The sequence below is a fragment of the Xiphias gladius genome, chromosome 10 (assembly GCF_016859285.1).
Source record: "Xiphias gladius isolate SHS-SW01 ecotype Sanya breed wild chromosome 10, ASM1685928v1, whole genome shotgun sequence".
NCBI classification, from domain to species: Eukaryota; Metazoa; Chordata; class Actinopteri; order Istiophoriformes; family Xiphiidae; genus Xiphias; species Xiphias gladius.
In genome coordinates, this window is record NC_053409.1 from 18,573,193 (window position 1) to 18,591,118 (window position 17,926).

At 39.0% G+C, this 17,926-nt stretch overlaps 3 protein-coding genes across 8 annotated transcripts; 1 reads left to right on the forward strand and 2 right to left on the reverse strand.

The window, feature by feature from the left end:
- Window positions 1-353: 353 nt before the first annotated feature.
- Window positions 354-8,722, reverse strand: LOC120795850 (SH2 domain-containing adapter protein F-like). Of its 6 annotated transcripts, none has more exons than XM_040138063.1 (8): window positions 8,665-8,722; window positions 7,219-7,468; window positions 6,915-7,016; window positions 6,541-6,703; window positions 5,750-6,007; window positions 5,480-5,654; window positions 3,820-3,939; window positions 354-1,590 (listed from the first exon to the last, which is right to left on the reverse strand). In XM_040138063.1, exons 2-8 carry the CDS (start codon window positions 7,462-7,464, stop codon window positions 1,404-1,406), a joined length of 1,251 nt encoding a protein of 416 aa, XP_039993997.1. In that variant the 5' UTR covers window positions 7,465-7,468; window positions 8,665-8,722; the 3' UTR covers window positions 354-1,403. The 6 variants fall into 6 exon arrangements, with proteins under 6 accessions (XP_039993997.1, XP_039993996.1, XP_039993992.1 ...); XM_040138062.1 differs by lacking the exon at window positions 8,665-8,722 and adding an exon at window positions 8,523-8,615; XM_040138058.1 differs by lacking the exon at window positions 8,665-8,722 and adding an exon at window positions 8,251-8,495.
- Window positions 8,723-9,695: 973 nt separating this feature from the next.
- Window positions 9,696-14,076, reverse strand: yju2 (YJU2 splicing factor homolog). Its single transcript, XM_040136452.1, has 8 exons — window positions 13,915-14,076; window positions 13,532-13,632; window positions 11,995-12,139; window positions 11,682-11,816; window positions 11,408-11,589; window positions 10,980-11,136; window positions 10,358-10,529; window positions 9,696-10,097 (listed from the first exon to the last, which is right to left on the reverse strand). The coding sequence occupies exons 1-8, from the start codon at window positions 13,936-13,938 to the stop codon at window positions 9,973-9,975; spliced, it is 1,041 nt and encodes a 346-aa protein (XP_039992386.1). The 5' UTR covers window positions 13,939-14,076; the 3' UTR covers window positions 9,696-9,972.
- Window positions 14,077-16,617: 2,541 nt separating this feature from the next.
- LOC120795747 (cocaine- and amphetamine-regulated transcript protein-like) lies at window positions 16,618-17,550 on the forward strand. Its single transcript, XM_040137875.1, has 3 exons — window positions 16,618-16,752; window positions 16,980-17,060; window positions 17,443-17,550. The coding sequence occupies exons 1-3, from the start codon at window positions 16,618-16,620 to the stop codon at window positions 17,548-17,550; spliced, it is 324 nt and encodes a 107-aa protein (XP_039993809.1).
- Window positions 17,551-17,926: the final 376 nt, after the last annotated feature.

The following is a 17,926-nucleotide window of genomic DNA, read 5'->3' on the forward strand; positions in this document are numbered from 1 at the left end:
TGCTGTATTTGTTTGCACAGACAGTGAAACAATATTGTTTCCAACCTTGAACTGTTCTATATCATTAAAGATTGGTAAATATTTATAGGTATCTGTGTTATTTTTCTTGTAGTTTGTGTTCCTGGCAGCTTTATACTTTGTTAAATTGACAAAATGAGAAGAAAGAATGAACATGACATATTTTAGATTTCTCTAACAATCCATCAGTAATAAAGAACCTAAACTCATCACTCTGGCACCAAGTTTTAAAGCATTTATGTGACATTTGTTTGGAAGCCCAGCGCAGTGAAAAACTAGTTTCAAAAACCAATAAATTTAAAATTCACAAAAATTGAAAAATGCACAGACAATTTAAAAAAAAAAAAAAGGGAACACCTTTATTTTCAACAGACATTTAAAATCTTATAAAACAGCACAGTAAATAATCTACCAAAGCTTCTTTAATAATAATGATCACAAAGCAACAAACTTTCAATATAATACTGTAGTTATTATTCTTTAAACTAGTATTGCGGGAGTCTGTTATTGTGTGATGTTAACAAGGCATGTCTGTTGTGACATACTGTCACTTTCTGTTTTTCACACATTAACGTGATGAACTGAGGAGAACACTGCAGGGCTCGCAGTTACAGCATCATATAACATTCACAGGCCTCTGAAAGACACAGTGAAACCCAGAGCCAACAGATGGCAAGGGTTAAATATATAGTGTTTGGTTGGTATTGTTACTAATATTTAAAGGATAATAACAATGTTGCTTGTACTTACAGCACATGTTTACTGCATTTTCTACCGTCTACGTCTACTTTAACTGTCCACACACCACCTCTTATTTTGTTTGATTTTTGTGTCACCTTAAAACATAAAATTGACATAAAAATAACTGCTGCCTTAGCTGAAAATCAACTTGGATTATTGGCACAATCTTAAACCAAAAGGAAACACCACTATTATCCTTTAATTCGCCCGGCAGTACACTCTATCTCTGCACTATTGTAACAGAGACAAATCTCCATGCAATGTTCTGTAAATTCTTGATACACCCCAAGACTATAGTTTGTCTTTTTCTCTTTTACTTAAAAAGTACTCAGCTACCAATCTTAATGGCAATGATCGTGGATTTTCAGGATTCCTTGGTATTAAAATACAGGAATTTCAGTGATAATACCAGTTCACAGGTGTAGGTTCATGAGGCACTGAGCTCTATGGTTAAGTTGCCAGTGTAGTTACTGGGATTATGTGAAAAAGAAAAGTAAAAGATAGCACCAAACAGTCCAATCTCTTGTGAGTAGTGCAGGTAGAATGGCAGTGAAAAGGCCTGTAGGAGATGGGGTCAGATATAGGTAGATAGAGTATATACTGTATTCAGTAGCACCAGGAGAAAGAGTTTGTGGTTTTCATTGTCAGAGGGTCTGCACTATGACAGGATACAGTAGGGACATGTGTTCAGCGCCTCTGATAGGCAGCTTGTGTGTAGTGTAGTAATGGATGACCTCGGGGATGGTGGAGAAGGGAGGGCTGTTCTCCCCGAGCACATAACGCCCATCTGCAGACTGAGTGAACTTCATATGCATGAAGCCTTTGCAGCTCCTGAGAGGGGGAGGGAAAGGAGAGGTGAGTCTTTGCTTTACTGGTTCAACCAAAACTGGATTGTAAATTGTGGCATTTACATATGACTGAAAGTGCATCTGTGGGAATCGTGATGCCATCAGAGGAAAAACAGAGGAAAACACTCGAGACAAAGATTCCTTGGTATCTTGGAGATAAATATGACCATGAGTGACTAACCCCATCTGGAAGAAACATGTTAAAATTTCTGAAAACAATTAGGGCCGAATGCACTAATCCGGGAACAGTCAAGGAAATAACAGATGTTAGCACATCCTGTCTCTAGTTCCAAACACAAATTTGTATGCACTCTATCTTTCTTTATTGTAACACCCATGCTGGGCCCCAAACCCCGTCTCCAATCAAATTTCCAATTTGACTGATCTGCTAAACTACAAAGTTTCAAATATATAGTGAAAAAGAAACAAACACTTAAAAGAAAGTGCTATAATGGGAACTACGAAGTGGAGAGTTGTCATTTAAACAGTAATTACTATCAGTTTTCATCACTTTGATGTGATCAGGGAGTTGCAAGTTTTATCCCATCTCATTGAAAGTCTTTGATCACAGCTGGTCGTTTACAGAACTGGGCATGTGGTTATCAGATTGTTTAACGATACCATACATTGTGTAGCTGATGTACTAAATCCTGCAAGGGCGGGGGTGCTCCACCACAAATATCTTGACAGACTTGAGCTAAAAACAAGTAAAATGACTTGCACAAAAGCAGGAGCACTCTAGAAATGACAAATGTTATGGCTGTGCAAAACTAATAAGAAAAAAGGAACATATCCATCATTCCAAATTGCGCCTCCTTTCTTTTCAAGCTGTATTTGTTTTTTTTGTTGTTTTTTTTTTCCACCAAAAGCTACATTTTGAATGTTAGGGGTAAGGGATACTCACTTTTACTACTCACAAACTTTTTATAATGACTATTTTTTGGCTTTTCCGTCTTTTATAGACAGTTGATAGTGAAGAGTTAGACAGGGAACAAGGGGGGGAAGAGGGATATGACATGAAACATTGTTCTCCGGCCAGAGATGAACTGCCGACGTTGCAGCTATGTGGCGTGCACTGTAACCATTCAGTGACCACGGAACTACATACTACTCACAAACGTAAGAACAAACACTGTTTGGGACATTTCTTAAAACGTGTTTTAAAATGACTGTACGATACAATTAATAATTCATAATGGTTTTATTAGCTTGCAGATACTGCTTGCTCATAAAGGTGTTATTCACACGGGAGTGATAGGTGGTTAAACAGCTCTTTTTGAAACCCTCACGAGTACAACACTTTGTTTGCACTCTTTCCATGCATCTTTAGTGTCTGCATTTTTTAAATTTATGAGTCTTATGTTGTTTGTTTTTTTCTGATAAAAAAGCTCCTCTACCAGCAGCAGACTCATTCCTGCTATAGTTTTTAATTGTCATTTTATCACATTTCATCAATATTTATATGGTTGATAGCTACTTCTTAAATGCTACAGGAGATATTAAAGATTTGATTAGCTATGTGGTTAAATCACATTTTTACTCCTAGATGTAACTCTCTGAACTCTGATAAATGTTGAAAGATAAATGTGACAACACATCTTTTGCTGGTGATCTACTGTTGACTTCTTTGTGACATTAAAACCTAGACAAATGCATTGCACTCTTGCATTGTATGATTATTTATTTGATTTTGGTTGGCTACGCACAAGGGCTTTCAGTTGGGTACAACCTGATCAAATTACAGTTCTCCACCAGTCACTGTTTCAAAGGTTAGTAACAACACCCAGCATGCAGATGACCTCTCTAAAAACAGCTACCTTCATTCCTATTTTATTCATACAGGCTGGAAACACAGTTGCATGGAGAGAAATGGGGGATGGAGAGGGAAGGAGCAACACAGTAAGTGGGTGGATGGGAAGAGAGCCGATGGAAAAATTATGAACAATTAAAAGTCGCCTCACGCCTCAAATCTGAGAATATTCTCTAACCACCCAGATTGTAACAATATCCAAATGAGGCAAAAACTAGATCAGATCATTTTGGAAACAGCACAGTACAATGCAGTAGACAAGGTTCGATATCCCCTTTAAGAGAATTTGAGAAGAATTGTTTTTTTTTTTCCCCTTTTGATCCAGTACAGCTTACTGTTAAACATAGATACAAATCAAGCAATGAACTTGATGTAAACAAGAGTGTGCGCAGGAGTGTCTACCTGAGTGAGAGCGAGTAGTCGCTGCGGCAGGTCTGGCTGTTCCTCACCAGGTAAGAGCTCTCTTTGCACAGAGTCAGAAGACTTTCTGCCTCCGAGCGGCTCAGGGCTCCATGGTACCATCTGCAGGTGACCAGGAGGAATGAGAACAGAGGACAGATCTAGTTATCATCATGGACAGTAATTTTTTTCTCTTCACGTTGTCCTGAACAGTACTTAATGTCATACAGTCCCTTACAATTTATCGCTTCATGTTACCTCTGTACTCTATACGTCGGATTACCCTGTGAAGTTTTCTTGTAAACAAAAAAATGCTGCATTTAAACAAACCAAAATGCATTGTGAATCTGACAACCATGATGCATATTTTTCTTTCCACATAAAACATTTAAAAAGTTGATTTTTAAAATATTTTGAAGTTTACAATTTTCCTCTTCCCTGCCTATGATGGCGCATTGCTGCATTTCTTGGCATATAATCGCCACCTGTAGTTCACTTGAATAGTGTGAAACCATTTGAAGGAAGGTGGAAAAAAAGGTTGTAGAGCTGCAACTATTAGTTGAATATTCAATTAGTCGAGTGCCAGAAAAAAGTCGGCAGCAATACTGATAATTGATCAATCATTTAAGTGTTTTTTTTTTAAGGTAAAATGCCAAAAAAAATCCAATGCTTCCAGCTTCTAAAATGTTAGTGTTTGCTGGTTTTCCCAGTCTCCTGACAATAAACTGAATATCTTTGGGTATTTTGACTGTTTGTTTAACAAAAGAAAAAAGACATTTGAAGACCTTGAACTCTGGGAATTGTGATTGGAATTTTTCTTTTAGTATTTTCTGACAAAATAATCCGTAGACTGATCGATTAATTGTTAGCTGCAGCCCTACACGTTTGGCTCTATCTTCCAGCTGGAAGCAGCAAAGCAATTGAGGGTGGCTGAACTTTGCAAGGCACAGTGGCACTTAGCCTAGTTCCAGACCTCAGAATCACCGCCCACATCTCTGATTTGTTCAGTATTTCAAATGAGTCTGGTGTTGTGCCCATTCAAGACTGATTTCCCTGGTTAGAGAAACAAATAGCAGATCCTGACATTTGTATGTTGCCATTCATAAGAGTGAACGTGATGATTAACATGTAAAATGAAATGATATCTATTCCCTCTATGATGCAGGGGCAAAAAGTTGGCTTCCTTTAATTTCAATAATGGACAGTCCATTTCTATAATGAAGCAAATGGTTCAATAAATAAACAATGTATGTAAACAGTAAATGAGAATGATAGCAGCCAAATTGTTAACTGCTTACAGTCTGTCTCAGATTTTATAGCAAAACCATGAAGAGTTGTTGTGATAAAGCAGACTAGAGCCAGGAGACACACATAATTAGACTCCCCTAGAAGAAATAGAACAAAATGAAGCACTGGCTTCATAAGCGCAATCCCAAAAGAAAATAAACCTGACACTTTGGTTTGATCAGTATCAGACTGTAATTTCCTCTGTATGCTCAAATGTCACAATGTAAAACCAGTAAAATCCAATTTGTCCCAGCAGGTCTGAAAAACATCTCATCACATTTTCCTAGATTGCACACATAGCGTAGTTAAAAAAAAAAAAAAAAAAAAACGTGAAGAAAATCAAGACCATGCATATGGAACACATATGTCCACTTACACTTGTCTCTCCAGAGGCAGAGATGGATCTACTCTCTCTCCCAGAAGAGCAGGAGTGTCACCAACCAAACGGAGCGTAGTTGCATCTGCTGTGGTAGATGTGGTGCCTGTCTTGGTGAGCCTGGTCTGTTCTGTCTGAGCTCGCGAGCGCTCCTTTTCTGCCCCTTCAAACTGAACTATGGCAAGATGAAGAGATACAGCAGAGTAGTTTAAAAAATGACTCTAAAACACATTTGGTACAGAAACATATACACCAAGAAAGGCAAATTACCTGCTAGGGCTTTAGAGATGTTGTCCTTCTTCCACTCCCAGGGCTGGTCGTATTCATCAGCGGGCCTCTCATCATCCTGAGGGAGCCTGCTCTCCCTGCTGTCTACCAGGCCAAGCCCGCCCTCGGCCCTCTGAGTTTGCTGTTGTGCTGGTGGAGCAGCTCTGTGGTGGTGACGGGTCCTCTCCTCATATGGGTTATCATATAACTGGACAGGATCTCCACTCCCAGACCTGTTAGTCATCACGCTGTGCTGCAGTTCTTCAAAAGAAAACACACAGAGTAAATTACTTTCTGCTAAATTTTAAGTCACAAGACAAAAAAAACAGTACAAGTATCTAGATAAAAAATATGCCTAAAAATGAAATTATGGGACCAGAAATTTTAACTTTGAAGCACTGATTTACTTATAAGTACAATTAAATCTGTTGAGCGAGGGCTTTAGATCCTTGTCTGTTACCTGCTTAATATATCCAGTCAAATGCCAATTTCATCACAGTAAATTTACCTCTAAGTTGTTCTTTATTCAGCCATAACTTAATAGTGAACACATTTATAGGATTACCCCTGGTAGCCAGTTTGTTCTGACTTCATTGAGTTTCTATTATTTAAAAAAAAATAATAATAAAAATTGTTTAGAAGTGACATTTAGAGGGCAAAGGGCCAGTAACTGATAGTAACTGTTCAGAGTACAATATGTTACTATTTAACTCTCGATAATAAATAATACCTTGTAATTTAGAGCCCAAGTGACTAGTGAGAGAGTGAGAGAGTGACTAGGTCTTATAATAAACCTGAGATGATCCGTTGGGCCTCGAATGGCTCCATGTAGCTGCAGCAGTCTGTTGGTGCAGGTTTGGGCTCCCAGTTTGGTCTGGCTCTAGGGTCTGGATGGGCATCAAATGGGTCAGAGTAGTCTGTGTCAGTGTCCAGCGCTGCAGGGGCAGAGGGAACCACCTTGGGAGGATGAGAAACAAAGGACATCTAACAATTAAATAGGACAACATGACGGACTTATTTGTGTCAAGAGGAAGAGCTGGAAATATAACTGTGTGTGTGTGTGTGCGTGCGTGCGTGCGTGAGAAACTGAGATACAGGGCAGAGAATGAGAGGATTAAAAGGAAAAAACAGCAAAGAAAATTAAGCAGAAGACAAAAACAATGCTTACTGGTTCTTCCTGAACAGTCACGGGACTCAAGGGGACTTTACAGCGGCCAAACTCCTGAGAGTCCACTTTAATTAATCTGTGTTTGGGAGATACCACTTTCACCTACAATGTAACATATGGAAACAAGACACTTTCAATAATAATTCAAAACATCTCAAAACTAATCTTCTGAAACATGTGAGCAATGGCACTGGTCAATATGAGCTCAGTATTTATAATCCAGAAGTACATTTATCTAGCGATACATGGTGCGAGGCACACAACACAATGAGGTCATGTGCATGACTCTAAAAGCAGGTCATACCTCCACACCATTAGGCAGCACTGAACCAAATCCAGGGAAAGAGGGAAGGCTCACTGTGGCGCTGCAGGAGCTCAAACTGCCATTCTGGTGCTCCTTATCAGAGTGTTGGTATGGGTCCTCGAAATCTAGCTCTTTCTGAGCTCTGTAAGCCCTCAAAATCTCACTTTCACTGTAATCTGGCCTCGGGGGCTGTGGAGGGTCACGCCTGCTGCCTAAGTTTAGGTAGTCCTTCAGCCACTTTGCCATGGATCTGGGGATGAAATGTTAATACAGATTGCATTGAATAATTTCACATACTGTGGAAATGAGAATACAAATAAAAAGTTGCCCTGATTTCATGTTATTCATATACTAATTATCATTTTTTTCAGCAATTTTTAGCCAAATATTTGATGGTTCAGCTTCATAAATTTAAAAAAGACTCATTAATGAATCAAGACCCTAAGTAGTCAAGGTCTATCAGGGCAATCGAAAGACAAAACTAGCCTAATGACACAACCGTACCCGGGAGTGATTTGCATTTGTTAGCCCACATGAACGTGGCTGGAGCCCCCCCAACCCCACAAAAAAAAGGCTGCGCCCTGAAGAAAACACTGACGTTAAAAAATTCAACAGGTCCAGTGTAAATACCTTCGTAAGGTTAACTCTGATAACCTTTCCCCTGAGGTAAAGCAGAGAGTGGCTTTTAGGTAAATGCTAGAAGGCTAAGCTAACTAAGTCAGCAAATCACAGTAATCATTGACAATTGCTACTTAACATTGGGAGTGAAATCAAAACAAGGGGGTTTCAATTACTTATTCATACTAGTGAATTAAGGATAGCGTTTTCGACCAACCTGCCCGTAACAAGCTAAACAAGCTAATCTTGCTGTTGTGCTATTTTTTTTTTTTTTTAAATATAGCGTTTAAAGTCATATAAGTCGTACAATTGATGATGGCCGATCTGTATATATGCCAAAGCTAAGTTAGCTAAGTCCAGCTAACGTCGACGCGTCTTAACCGTTACCTGCTAACATTACTTCTTTAAGCTCACCCTCTTTCTTTGCATTGACGGTTCCGGGTTCCAGTTATTTATTTCTGGTTACCATCCGGTGTTTCGTTTTAACGTTATCGGGCCTAAAAATAAAACATTGTTATCCGTGAAATCCGTCCTGCCTTCGAGGCGAGCAGGTCAGTCGGCTAATGTTAGCTGGACCAGACCAGACCGTCGGGCAACCCGTCTCCGACACAACACTCACTGGCCCGACGGACTGGCTTAAAGGGGAGTGGTAAGGTATTTTTGCTGGGTCGACATTAAAGCCTCACATATGTGGCAAGCCCTGTGACTGCCTCCAAATCCACGACTGCAATCCGTTTGTCTCACGCACTCGGTCCCAATGATGTGGACAATGCCATTTTTTTGTACACTATCAAAACCAGGCCCGCTGCTGAATTCTGTCTCTCTTACCAGCTCTCGTCTACCTTTGAGACTGCAGTGTCTTACTGTGGTCAAAGCTCGCAAATACTGCATTTCCAGTGGCAAATACCATGTTTTGACTATCTATATATATCTCTATATCTATCTATATATAGATATCTCTATATATCTGTAAATCTATATCTATATATATACATATATCTATATATTTATATAGATATATATATCTATATAAATATATCTATATCTATACCTATACCTATATATATATATATATATATATCTATATATATGATATGATATTGGTGCTTTCACAACTGTGTTTAAACTAAACCAGGGGTAAGGATAAGGAAGAGAAAAAGGAAGAGAATAAAAATGTTATGAAAATGGTGATATGGAGTCTTTTCAGTGCAAATCTTGGTTAATTATGTTCACGTTAAAATTACTACATCTATAGCTCCATGACAACAGTTTTTCCTACATAGATTGTTGTATGCTGTACACACTGTAAAGTCCCTTGAGGCAAATGTGTGATTGTTGCTATATAAATAAAACTGACTTGACTTGACTTGACTTGACTTGTATATTTGAAAATTCCCTGCATATCTTCCATCCTTAAAATAAACCAGATATTGTGACATGGGAATCACCTTGTCCCCAGGGATTACAAATCACATTAATATTTACTGTCCAAACAAATATTCAGTGACATAAATTAGCATTATTAATGCTAATTTATGTCATTGTCATAGCATTATTAATATCACACTGCCATTGTTTTTATATAAACCTGTTTCACTCTTTTCAGCAGCCAGATAAGTTTGTAATTAGCACTAGCTCATATTCTTGCTTGTCTGATCTACACAATTTCTTATCTTTGAGGGCAGACAGACATGATTTTACATTAACATTTAGGAGAGTAAGAATGTTGAGGTGTTGCAAGATGTCAAAAATATTTCAAAAACAAAGAATTAAACTGAAACAGATTTTAATAAACACTAAGATAGGGCAAATTTGTCCCACAAATATTCACCATTTTTTTTTCTAGGTTACATTCTCAGTAACAGAAGGTCCATGAACCAGTGGATCTGCTAAGGAAGATTATTTTGGTTTCACTGAATCTCGACAGCAGACAATACAATTCCTGCTAAAGCCTGTCCACCAATACAATGACTTGTTATCAGTTATTTCTTTACAGAAAGGTTTGCATAGGGTAGACCCACAAACTGGTTTACACATGATTTTGATTTCTGTAGAGCATTACAAAAAAGCCCATATCATTATATTCCCCTCTGCGTCATTCATACAAATGTATCAGTCACTCAAGTCGTCTTCTGCTCAGTCGCTGCCATTGCTGTCACTGTCTGAATAAGCCCCCAGCAGGCTGAGAGATGATGACCCATTTTGTGTGGTAATGGGCTTTGAATTATTTGTGGAGTCAGCCGTCTTTGATGCCTTTGAATCTGTAAAACAAGATACACGATGACTGTGCCTTCAAAATCATATGCAAATGTTTAATCAAGGATGTGAACAAGCAGCAAAAGATAGCTGTTTTTTAGAAATCCTAACATGCAAAACAAACAAACAAAAAAAACATGTGCTCATCGGAACACAAGGGGACAAATGTCTTGTGGAAATATATTAATTAACTAATGTCTAAGTTTTCAAATGAATCAGGTAATGAATAGTATTCCTGAAGTCATAAACTGCACGAGATACTTACCTGTTTGTGAAGTGGGAGCAGCAGGGCCCCCCACTGGACTGGGTTTGTTGACAGCTGCTGTTGGCTTCTTTCGCACCACCAGGGACCCTAGTGGTCTTTTACCACCCAGTGTCCCCACACTCCTGTCCCAGCTCTCCATCTTGGCCCTCTTCACTCCTCCAGCTGTGGCTCCCTGTTGAAACACAGCATGAGACATTCCCACACGTTCAAGATCCCACCATCTTCTTCAAGCTCTTCTGATCAGGTGTTTAGTATTTGCCCCTTCATGCCCGTACATGGTATCTGGAAGTTTTACTACATCAGCCTTTAAGACTATTTAGACCTTTTACACTTTGAATTACATTTAAGAGGAATTTATAGACAAACCACAAAGCTGGCATTTCCACTCTAATTTATCATACTGTTTCTTCTGAGAGTTTATTTGAGAAAATGTGCAATGGGAAATGGGAATCCATTCACATGACAAAACAAATTTTATGTAATCAGCCTGCAAAGCCTCTGTCACATGGTGTAGTAAAAATATATCTCCAGTAACAAACAGATACATTTTATCAGTATTAACTGATTTTCTCTGGCTAATTGCGGGTAGCGGAACATGCTTTAAATATGTGGTCATACATACCTGTCTCTCTTTGGGTTTGTCAATGGTGAGGATGTCTGTTGGTTTGTCTGTGCTGGACTTGACTTGATTTGACAGTGAGCTGCTGCTCCCCTCTTCTTTCTCTGAATCAGAGTCAGACTCTCTCAGTCTTTTCACAAGGGCGCGCTCCAACATCTCCCTGTTAAACAATTTCCGAATTCAGTTTTAGCTGGGTTTTTAAATGACATCTGCTCAGAGTCTACGCTGATTATAAGAAGAATGCATATGACAAAACTTATTAAGACAAAGACAGAGATCAGGTCAGGTCAGTGAGAACCTGTGTATTAGATATGTAGTCTTTAGAAAACTGGAAAAATACTTATTTTCACTTCATGGTGCAATACACTTAAAACATCAAAGTTTTACATTCGCTTCACTGCCCATTATTTATTTAAACCTTAATCACTCACTTTGTTTCTCGCTCATCGTCTTCTTTCTCCCGTTCCCTCTCTCTTCTCTCCAACTCTCGGTACTGGTCGATCATCCCCTCGAAGTCCACCTGAGCCTGCCTCTGGTTCAGCTCTTTCAGCTCCTGGAGGTTCTCCAAAACCTCCATCTCCATCTTGGAATCCTTTGTGCGGTTCTCCAACACCTGGTAGAGGATTGGGAAACCACTTAACTCCTCATGCCCGATGCCTGAATACTGCTCAATAACACAACAGAAGCTGACATTTACACGCTGACCTTCATGGGGTTGTTCAGTTCCTCTTCTTCTCTCTCCTGCTGGATTCTCTTCTCCTCCTCCTCAATTAGCTTCTCTGCCTGGAAGTTTCGTGTTGCACCGTGCTCCATTGCGTAGTCAGTGTTCTCTGGGTCAGTCTAGGATCACAACATGAGATATGAAAATGCGAGGAAATTATTTTATGCCTAATGCTGGAGATTTATCTTCCAGAATATACCAGGGACACTGTTCTATATTTACCTTAACAGTACTTGTTTTGTCTCATTTCAGTAAATATACTGCATCTGTGATAATTAGAGCATTAAATATTCTCACCTTAAACGTAATCTCAGCAAGACACCGAGTACATTTGATGTAGAAACGGAAGATAGGCAGTCCCATGTACAGCTCATTTTGGACAGTCTCTTTGCGTGCATTGAACTTCTTCCCCTTGTAGATGTACTCGCCACATGTTTTACACCTGCAAACAACCAGAGAGGCAAGCTGATGACACTGCAGTCACAGGACTCATTTACAGAGGCCAGAAAGTCCTTGTTGTTAAGAGGTAGCCCTGGTCAAACTGTAAATACAACCAAAATCCAAGAAACTGTTTTTCCCTTCAAATGAAACAAGCCATCCAAGATCACTCTCATTGAACTTCTTGGAAAGCAGTATTTAGACTGGATTATTCTTTTAACATTCTGGGAACATGTTGGAAATAAATATTCTTAATTTAACATGTTATCTCTTGCACTTGTGTGTCTGTATATAATGTATTCCTCTGTATTGTGAATGAAGATAATGTCACATTTCAGTTTTTTTTTTAATAGATCTACAAAGAAAGCTAATAATAATTCTCAAGAGAAGCATAAAAAAGAATTACCAGTTGCAACCTCCCTTCACTTTACTAGGTTCTTAAAACTATCTCCAGAATTTAGTCGGAAAGATATATCAGCAGAGCAGATATTAGTGACGTATTTCCAGTGTCTCTGTACATGTTGGCCGATGAGCAACAAGAAATTGCAGCACAAAAATGCCAAAAACATGTTGGTAGCTAATTTAGAAATATTGTCCCCATTATATAGTTTGTCCACTGGTAAGAACTGACAGGTTTATTATTGGTCACAATTCTTTCAATAAACACATTTAAGGAATCCTTATCAAAAATGCTTGTTTATGTCATGTGTTTATCACCCTCTATATAGCGTTATCAGATTTATTAAAAAAACAAAACAAAAAAAACACAAATTCTTAAATATTGGTTCTGGCCTCAATACATCAAACATCAAGTTTTGGTAGGGGTCTATCCAGAATTATACCATTCCACGTGGAAACACTTTCAGAACCTGGGAACATGGCTTGCTATGTTCACAGGATAGTGAAAATTGGTGAACAGTACAGAAGCGAGAGAACAACTATATAATCAGAAAAATGCCTCACCCAGCTCACCTTCTTTTCTAACAACCTACTTTAAGAGAGGAAGACAGATCCCTGGGTGGAGAACCAGACCACCTAAATGGAAGCTTATTTGTCTTCTCTCCAACCCGGTCCCCCTTTTCCTGTTCTCTAAACTGATGTTTCGTTGAAATATGCTGTGAAGCATGCAGACTACTGAATTTTTGTCCCAAGATCCCAACTGCTAATATGTGACAGCTGCACGGTACTGGATGCCCTTGCCTGCCTTCTCACAAGTGTGTTGTTTATGTCTGTGAACTTAAAACAGCTACTTTAACCATCAAATGAAACTCCATCCTCTGCCACACCAGCTGTGCGAGTTGTGTGATTACTTTAAACCTGCTGTTAATATTTGGCTGTAAGGATGAGTGAAACAGGTTCTGAAACACACTGACGCACAATGATGAGACAGACATACCTCATATTGAATGGGGCCATCAATCTGACCACATACTGTCGATCTTTGGGGAGTTTGAGCTTTGGGATTTTGGACGGATCGAAATCCGGAGGGTAGTATTTCTGTGGAAGACGGAAGTATAAATGAGCGTTACTGAAAAGCCTGAACGTAGGAAAGAATCATCAATAATCCAAACTGATGGCAATGTGGCCAACGTAGTTTGATTTGTTAGCTTTAAAACAAATACATAATGTACTTTGGATTTCTGATATGAGGAGATGCACCTCACTTAGCTTCAAAGCTAATGTTAGCCTACTCGGTTTCTTATACATCTCATACGCTACGGCTAACTATCCTTTAAAACTTTGCAAAAAGACGCACACCGTTGGCAGTCATCTACTTACATTCAATACTTTTCTTTCGGACATTGTTGCTTTTGCTGGAAACCCAACGAAGAGACGAAAACGTTGGAAAAATAAATAGTCGAGGGCTAATTCAGCATATTCTCTAGCCCGCACGTAAACTTCCGGTTGTCCCCTCTTTAGCTTCCGGGCTTTGAAAGTTAATCAGCGTGCGCCGTTGCGCTCCTGCATAGGGAACGATAATTTACCACAACAACAACGGCCAAAATTTAAATAAAGGCATAGTTTTACAATTTTTTATAGCCTTTTTCTGAGGGCATAAGGTAAAATTGCATGAGGGAGCAGAAAAAAACGCACAGTCATGAAAAATGTAGGCTATTAAAAGACTATGAAATGAAGGTAAAAGGTAATATTCTTTATTCTTTCAGAAAGGGCACGATTAAAAAAGGAGAAGTTATTAAACAGATGCATTATCATCAATATGTGGTTTTCTGTGAGAATCTCTACTTCAGCAGGTTTAATTCAACACATATTTGCATTTTCTCTTTTGACATTCTCGTCTCTGATAAATATTTGGGAGGATGGTTGACATATTAAAGGCTAATATTGATCAGTTAACTCCCCCCCTAAATCAGTAGAATTATAAAAATTAACGGTTTGTTTTATGCTCTAAGAGTTCATAAAGAGAAAAGACCGATTGATCACATTGGAGCTTTTATGTTTGTTTATTGGATCCCCATTAGCAGTCACCAGTGCTTCCTGGGGTCACCAAAAATTAAGACAGCAATTATGTGTAAAATGGGTAATTAAATAAAATTAAATATGTACATACACGTAGAACAGGTAATGAAGTAAAATAAAGCAAGACACAGTACTAGTTCATAGTATAATATGATGATAATGATACATAGATAAACTACAGTACTCTATGCCGTGAGAATCCAAAGAAGAAAGGGAATGTCAGAAAATGTTACAACAAATATTCAAGGTCAGGGCAGATACTCCATAAACCACAAAGTAAAAATCCACCACAGAGCTTGAAATAAGTGAACAAGCTAGATCCCATCAGAGGAGTAGCAGCATTCATTGAGGTGAAAATACATTTAAATATCCATTTGCAATAGAGCATATGAATTGTTTTAGTAATCTTTATGGATGCCAGATATCCACCTTTGTAACTGTACTATGTTGATTCTGAAGGAAAATGTCATTTACTGATGTTAAATCATTAAGCACTTGAAAATTACAGTAATATTATTATTATAAAATTTCCCCTTACCTACCTTCAAAGATTTAGATAGAAAATTGTCCACATTCACAACATCACAACATCACCTGCTTAACACTTCACTGAACCCACATCACATTTATATTAAGTGAAATATAAAAAAAAAAAGTATATTATTTTTTAATGGCTGCATCTTACATCGAATGTACAATGTGATCATTTTTCTACATATACTTTCTACATACACTATGCTCAATCAGTCGGTTGCCGACATCTTATTCTTTTGTAATGTCCTCGTTACACCTCCATGTCACTGAAAGCGCAAACGAGTGATCAGTCAATGGGCTCTGGTGCCGTGCCGTAATGAGGTCCCACTGCATCTGTTATGGCAGCGTGATATCATGTGCTGAAAGTCACAAAAACACACACTCTTTTCAGAAAATACATGTATCTGGAAGTGTATGACTGTGTAGAAATAGGTTGTTTTGCTGTATATGCAAACACAAGTTCAAATTGTGTCAAACCACACACCAAAAATCTTTCCATAGCATTTATTCCACCAGAATGAGTAATAGGCTTCCCATGTTGACCACTTCCTACTTCTATCTGTCCTCTTCAAGAGACAGTTGAGAAGATCAGGATCAACATGGTGGAGGAAGTACCCCTCAGGGGTAACGTTAATTGCCAGTGACATAGGGCTCTGACATGGTTGGTGTGTCAACATAAGCTTGCCAGCCACACAGACATATTGCTTAGGGGGTGGTTAAGGTTATTCCAACAAAAGGAAATTGGATCCTGATTGCAGATTGGTGTCAGTGTGGGTTAACCCGAGGTCTGATTTCAGCTTTATTGAACAGAGGTGACACAAGAAGATGGGCAGAAGAAATAAGCAGCAAAGCATGGGAGGGAAAAAGTTTGTGTTCACATAAGGTACTCTCCTCAAGATGCATGTGGGAGTAACTGATTATTTTTTAAGATTTGCCAGATTCACAGTTTTGTAACACTTATTGTGGGGAGTTCTCGGATGTTTTCTGACACATCAAAATGACTCATCAGTAGCCAGACATGTGTTTAACCGCAAGGCTCATTTTCCAAACAATAGGCCGCAGATTAAGATTTTTTTTTTTTTTTTATAACTATTTTGCTGACCCCCCTCTCAAATGTAATGTTTTTTACAAAGGGATCAAACTGAAATAGATCAGAAGCTCATCCCAAAAGATGTGAAGGAAAGGGGATTTATATTGAACTCCCAGATTACTTTGTCAAATATGTTTTATAAAATCTAAATCCATCTTTAATCATTACTGATTTAATCGGCCCCTTCCTGTTAAAGGTACAAAGGTGCTGAGCAGTGTCATTCATGTCAAAGTAGCCATGAATATTTCAGAGGCTGGCTGATGTCAACAGCAGCTATAAAGAGGGGGTTCTCTTTGCAGGAGACCTAAAAAGCCCCACCCCCACCCCCAGAACATCCACCAACTGAAGAGAAGGACTCCTTGGGTTTGTGTTTCAGCACCATGGTCAGCGCACGGGCTCTCCTCCTCGCGGCCACCTGCTGCGGCGCCTACCTGTGGCTCGCTTGTGCAGAGGAGTCCTCACTGGAGACGCGCTCGCTGGATTTCCCGCTGAAAACCCAACAGGAGAAAGACCTGGTGAGAGATTTTATAAGGGATATTGGTGTGAAATGTGTCACCTGGATTAATGAGGCATGGCGGTTCTTTGTAAACCCATATAAAGCGATTTTATGGCGCAGACATTAAAGATTTTAGGGGATGAAAGGTATCCAACAGGCCTGGGATGGTGAGCTTCTAATTCCAAGTAGGTTAATGATTTTTATCCTCTTAAGGCAGTTTAGCTTTATGGCATTTTCCCTGCGCAGATTGATGCCTTGCAAGAAGTTCTGGAGAAGCTGAGGAGCAAAGAGATGCCTCTAGAGAAAAAGCTTGGCTGGCTGCCTTCGGTAAGTGAACAAAATTAGAAATTGTGAAACTTTTTAAAAATATTTGCATTTTTAGCACCTTGACTGGGTAACATTTCCTTATTCTTTTACTCGGATTTTCTAAATGGTGTGCATATTATGTAAAAATATGCCAGGCCAGAAGAATTTTTGGAGATGTGATTTTCGGTCGCAGATCATATAGGACGAGGGATTTGTCTTATTTGTAAAAGACATTTTCCAATAAGCCACTGAACTTGGAATCAAGGCCTGCGCGTAAATTTCTGCTTTCTACGTTGGACTGAGCTATGCACATATGACTTCGGGAACAACGCACTTCTAAGTCTAGAACTTATATCTGCAATTTCACGAATTGATGTAGTTTTTTTTTTTTTTTATCTTCCAGTGTGACGCAGGAGAGCCGTGCGCCGTGCGCAAAGGCGCGCGCATTGGCACGTTGTGCAGCTGCCCCCGGGGGACCTCCTGTAACTTCTATGTTCTCAAATGTTTGTGAAAGAATAAACAGAAAGCAGAGCTGCGAGGAATGACAGGAGGGAGTTCGGGGGTTCGGAGCGACGAGAATATGTCCCCTTCCTCAATGTGAGTTATAGCAGGGAGGGCTGCTACTGTTGTCATTCTCTTTGTGATAAAAAAATAAAATAAAAATGCGATTTAATATGTGATTAATAAGTGACGCTTTTCTTTTATAAACTGGGACTGGAATATGTTAGAATACGTGTTGACTGGGTTAAATGATCTGTGTGCGTCTCTCTTTTATTCATTTATTTATTTATTTATTTATTTATTTGCCATTGTTTAGGACCGTGGCACAGGGGGAAGTTATTTGCGTGGGATTGTGGCATCTGGTGGCAGACTTTTTGAGAGTGTTT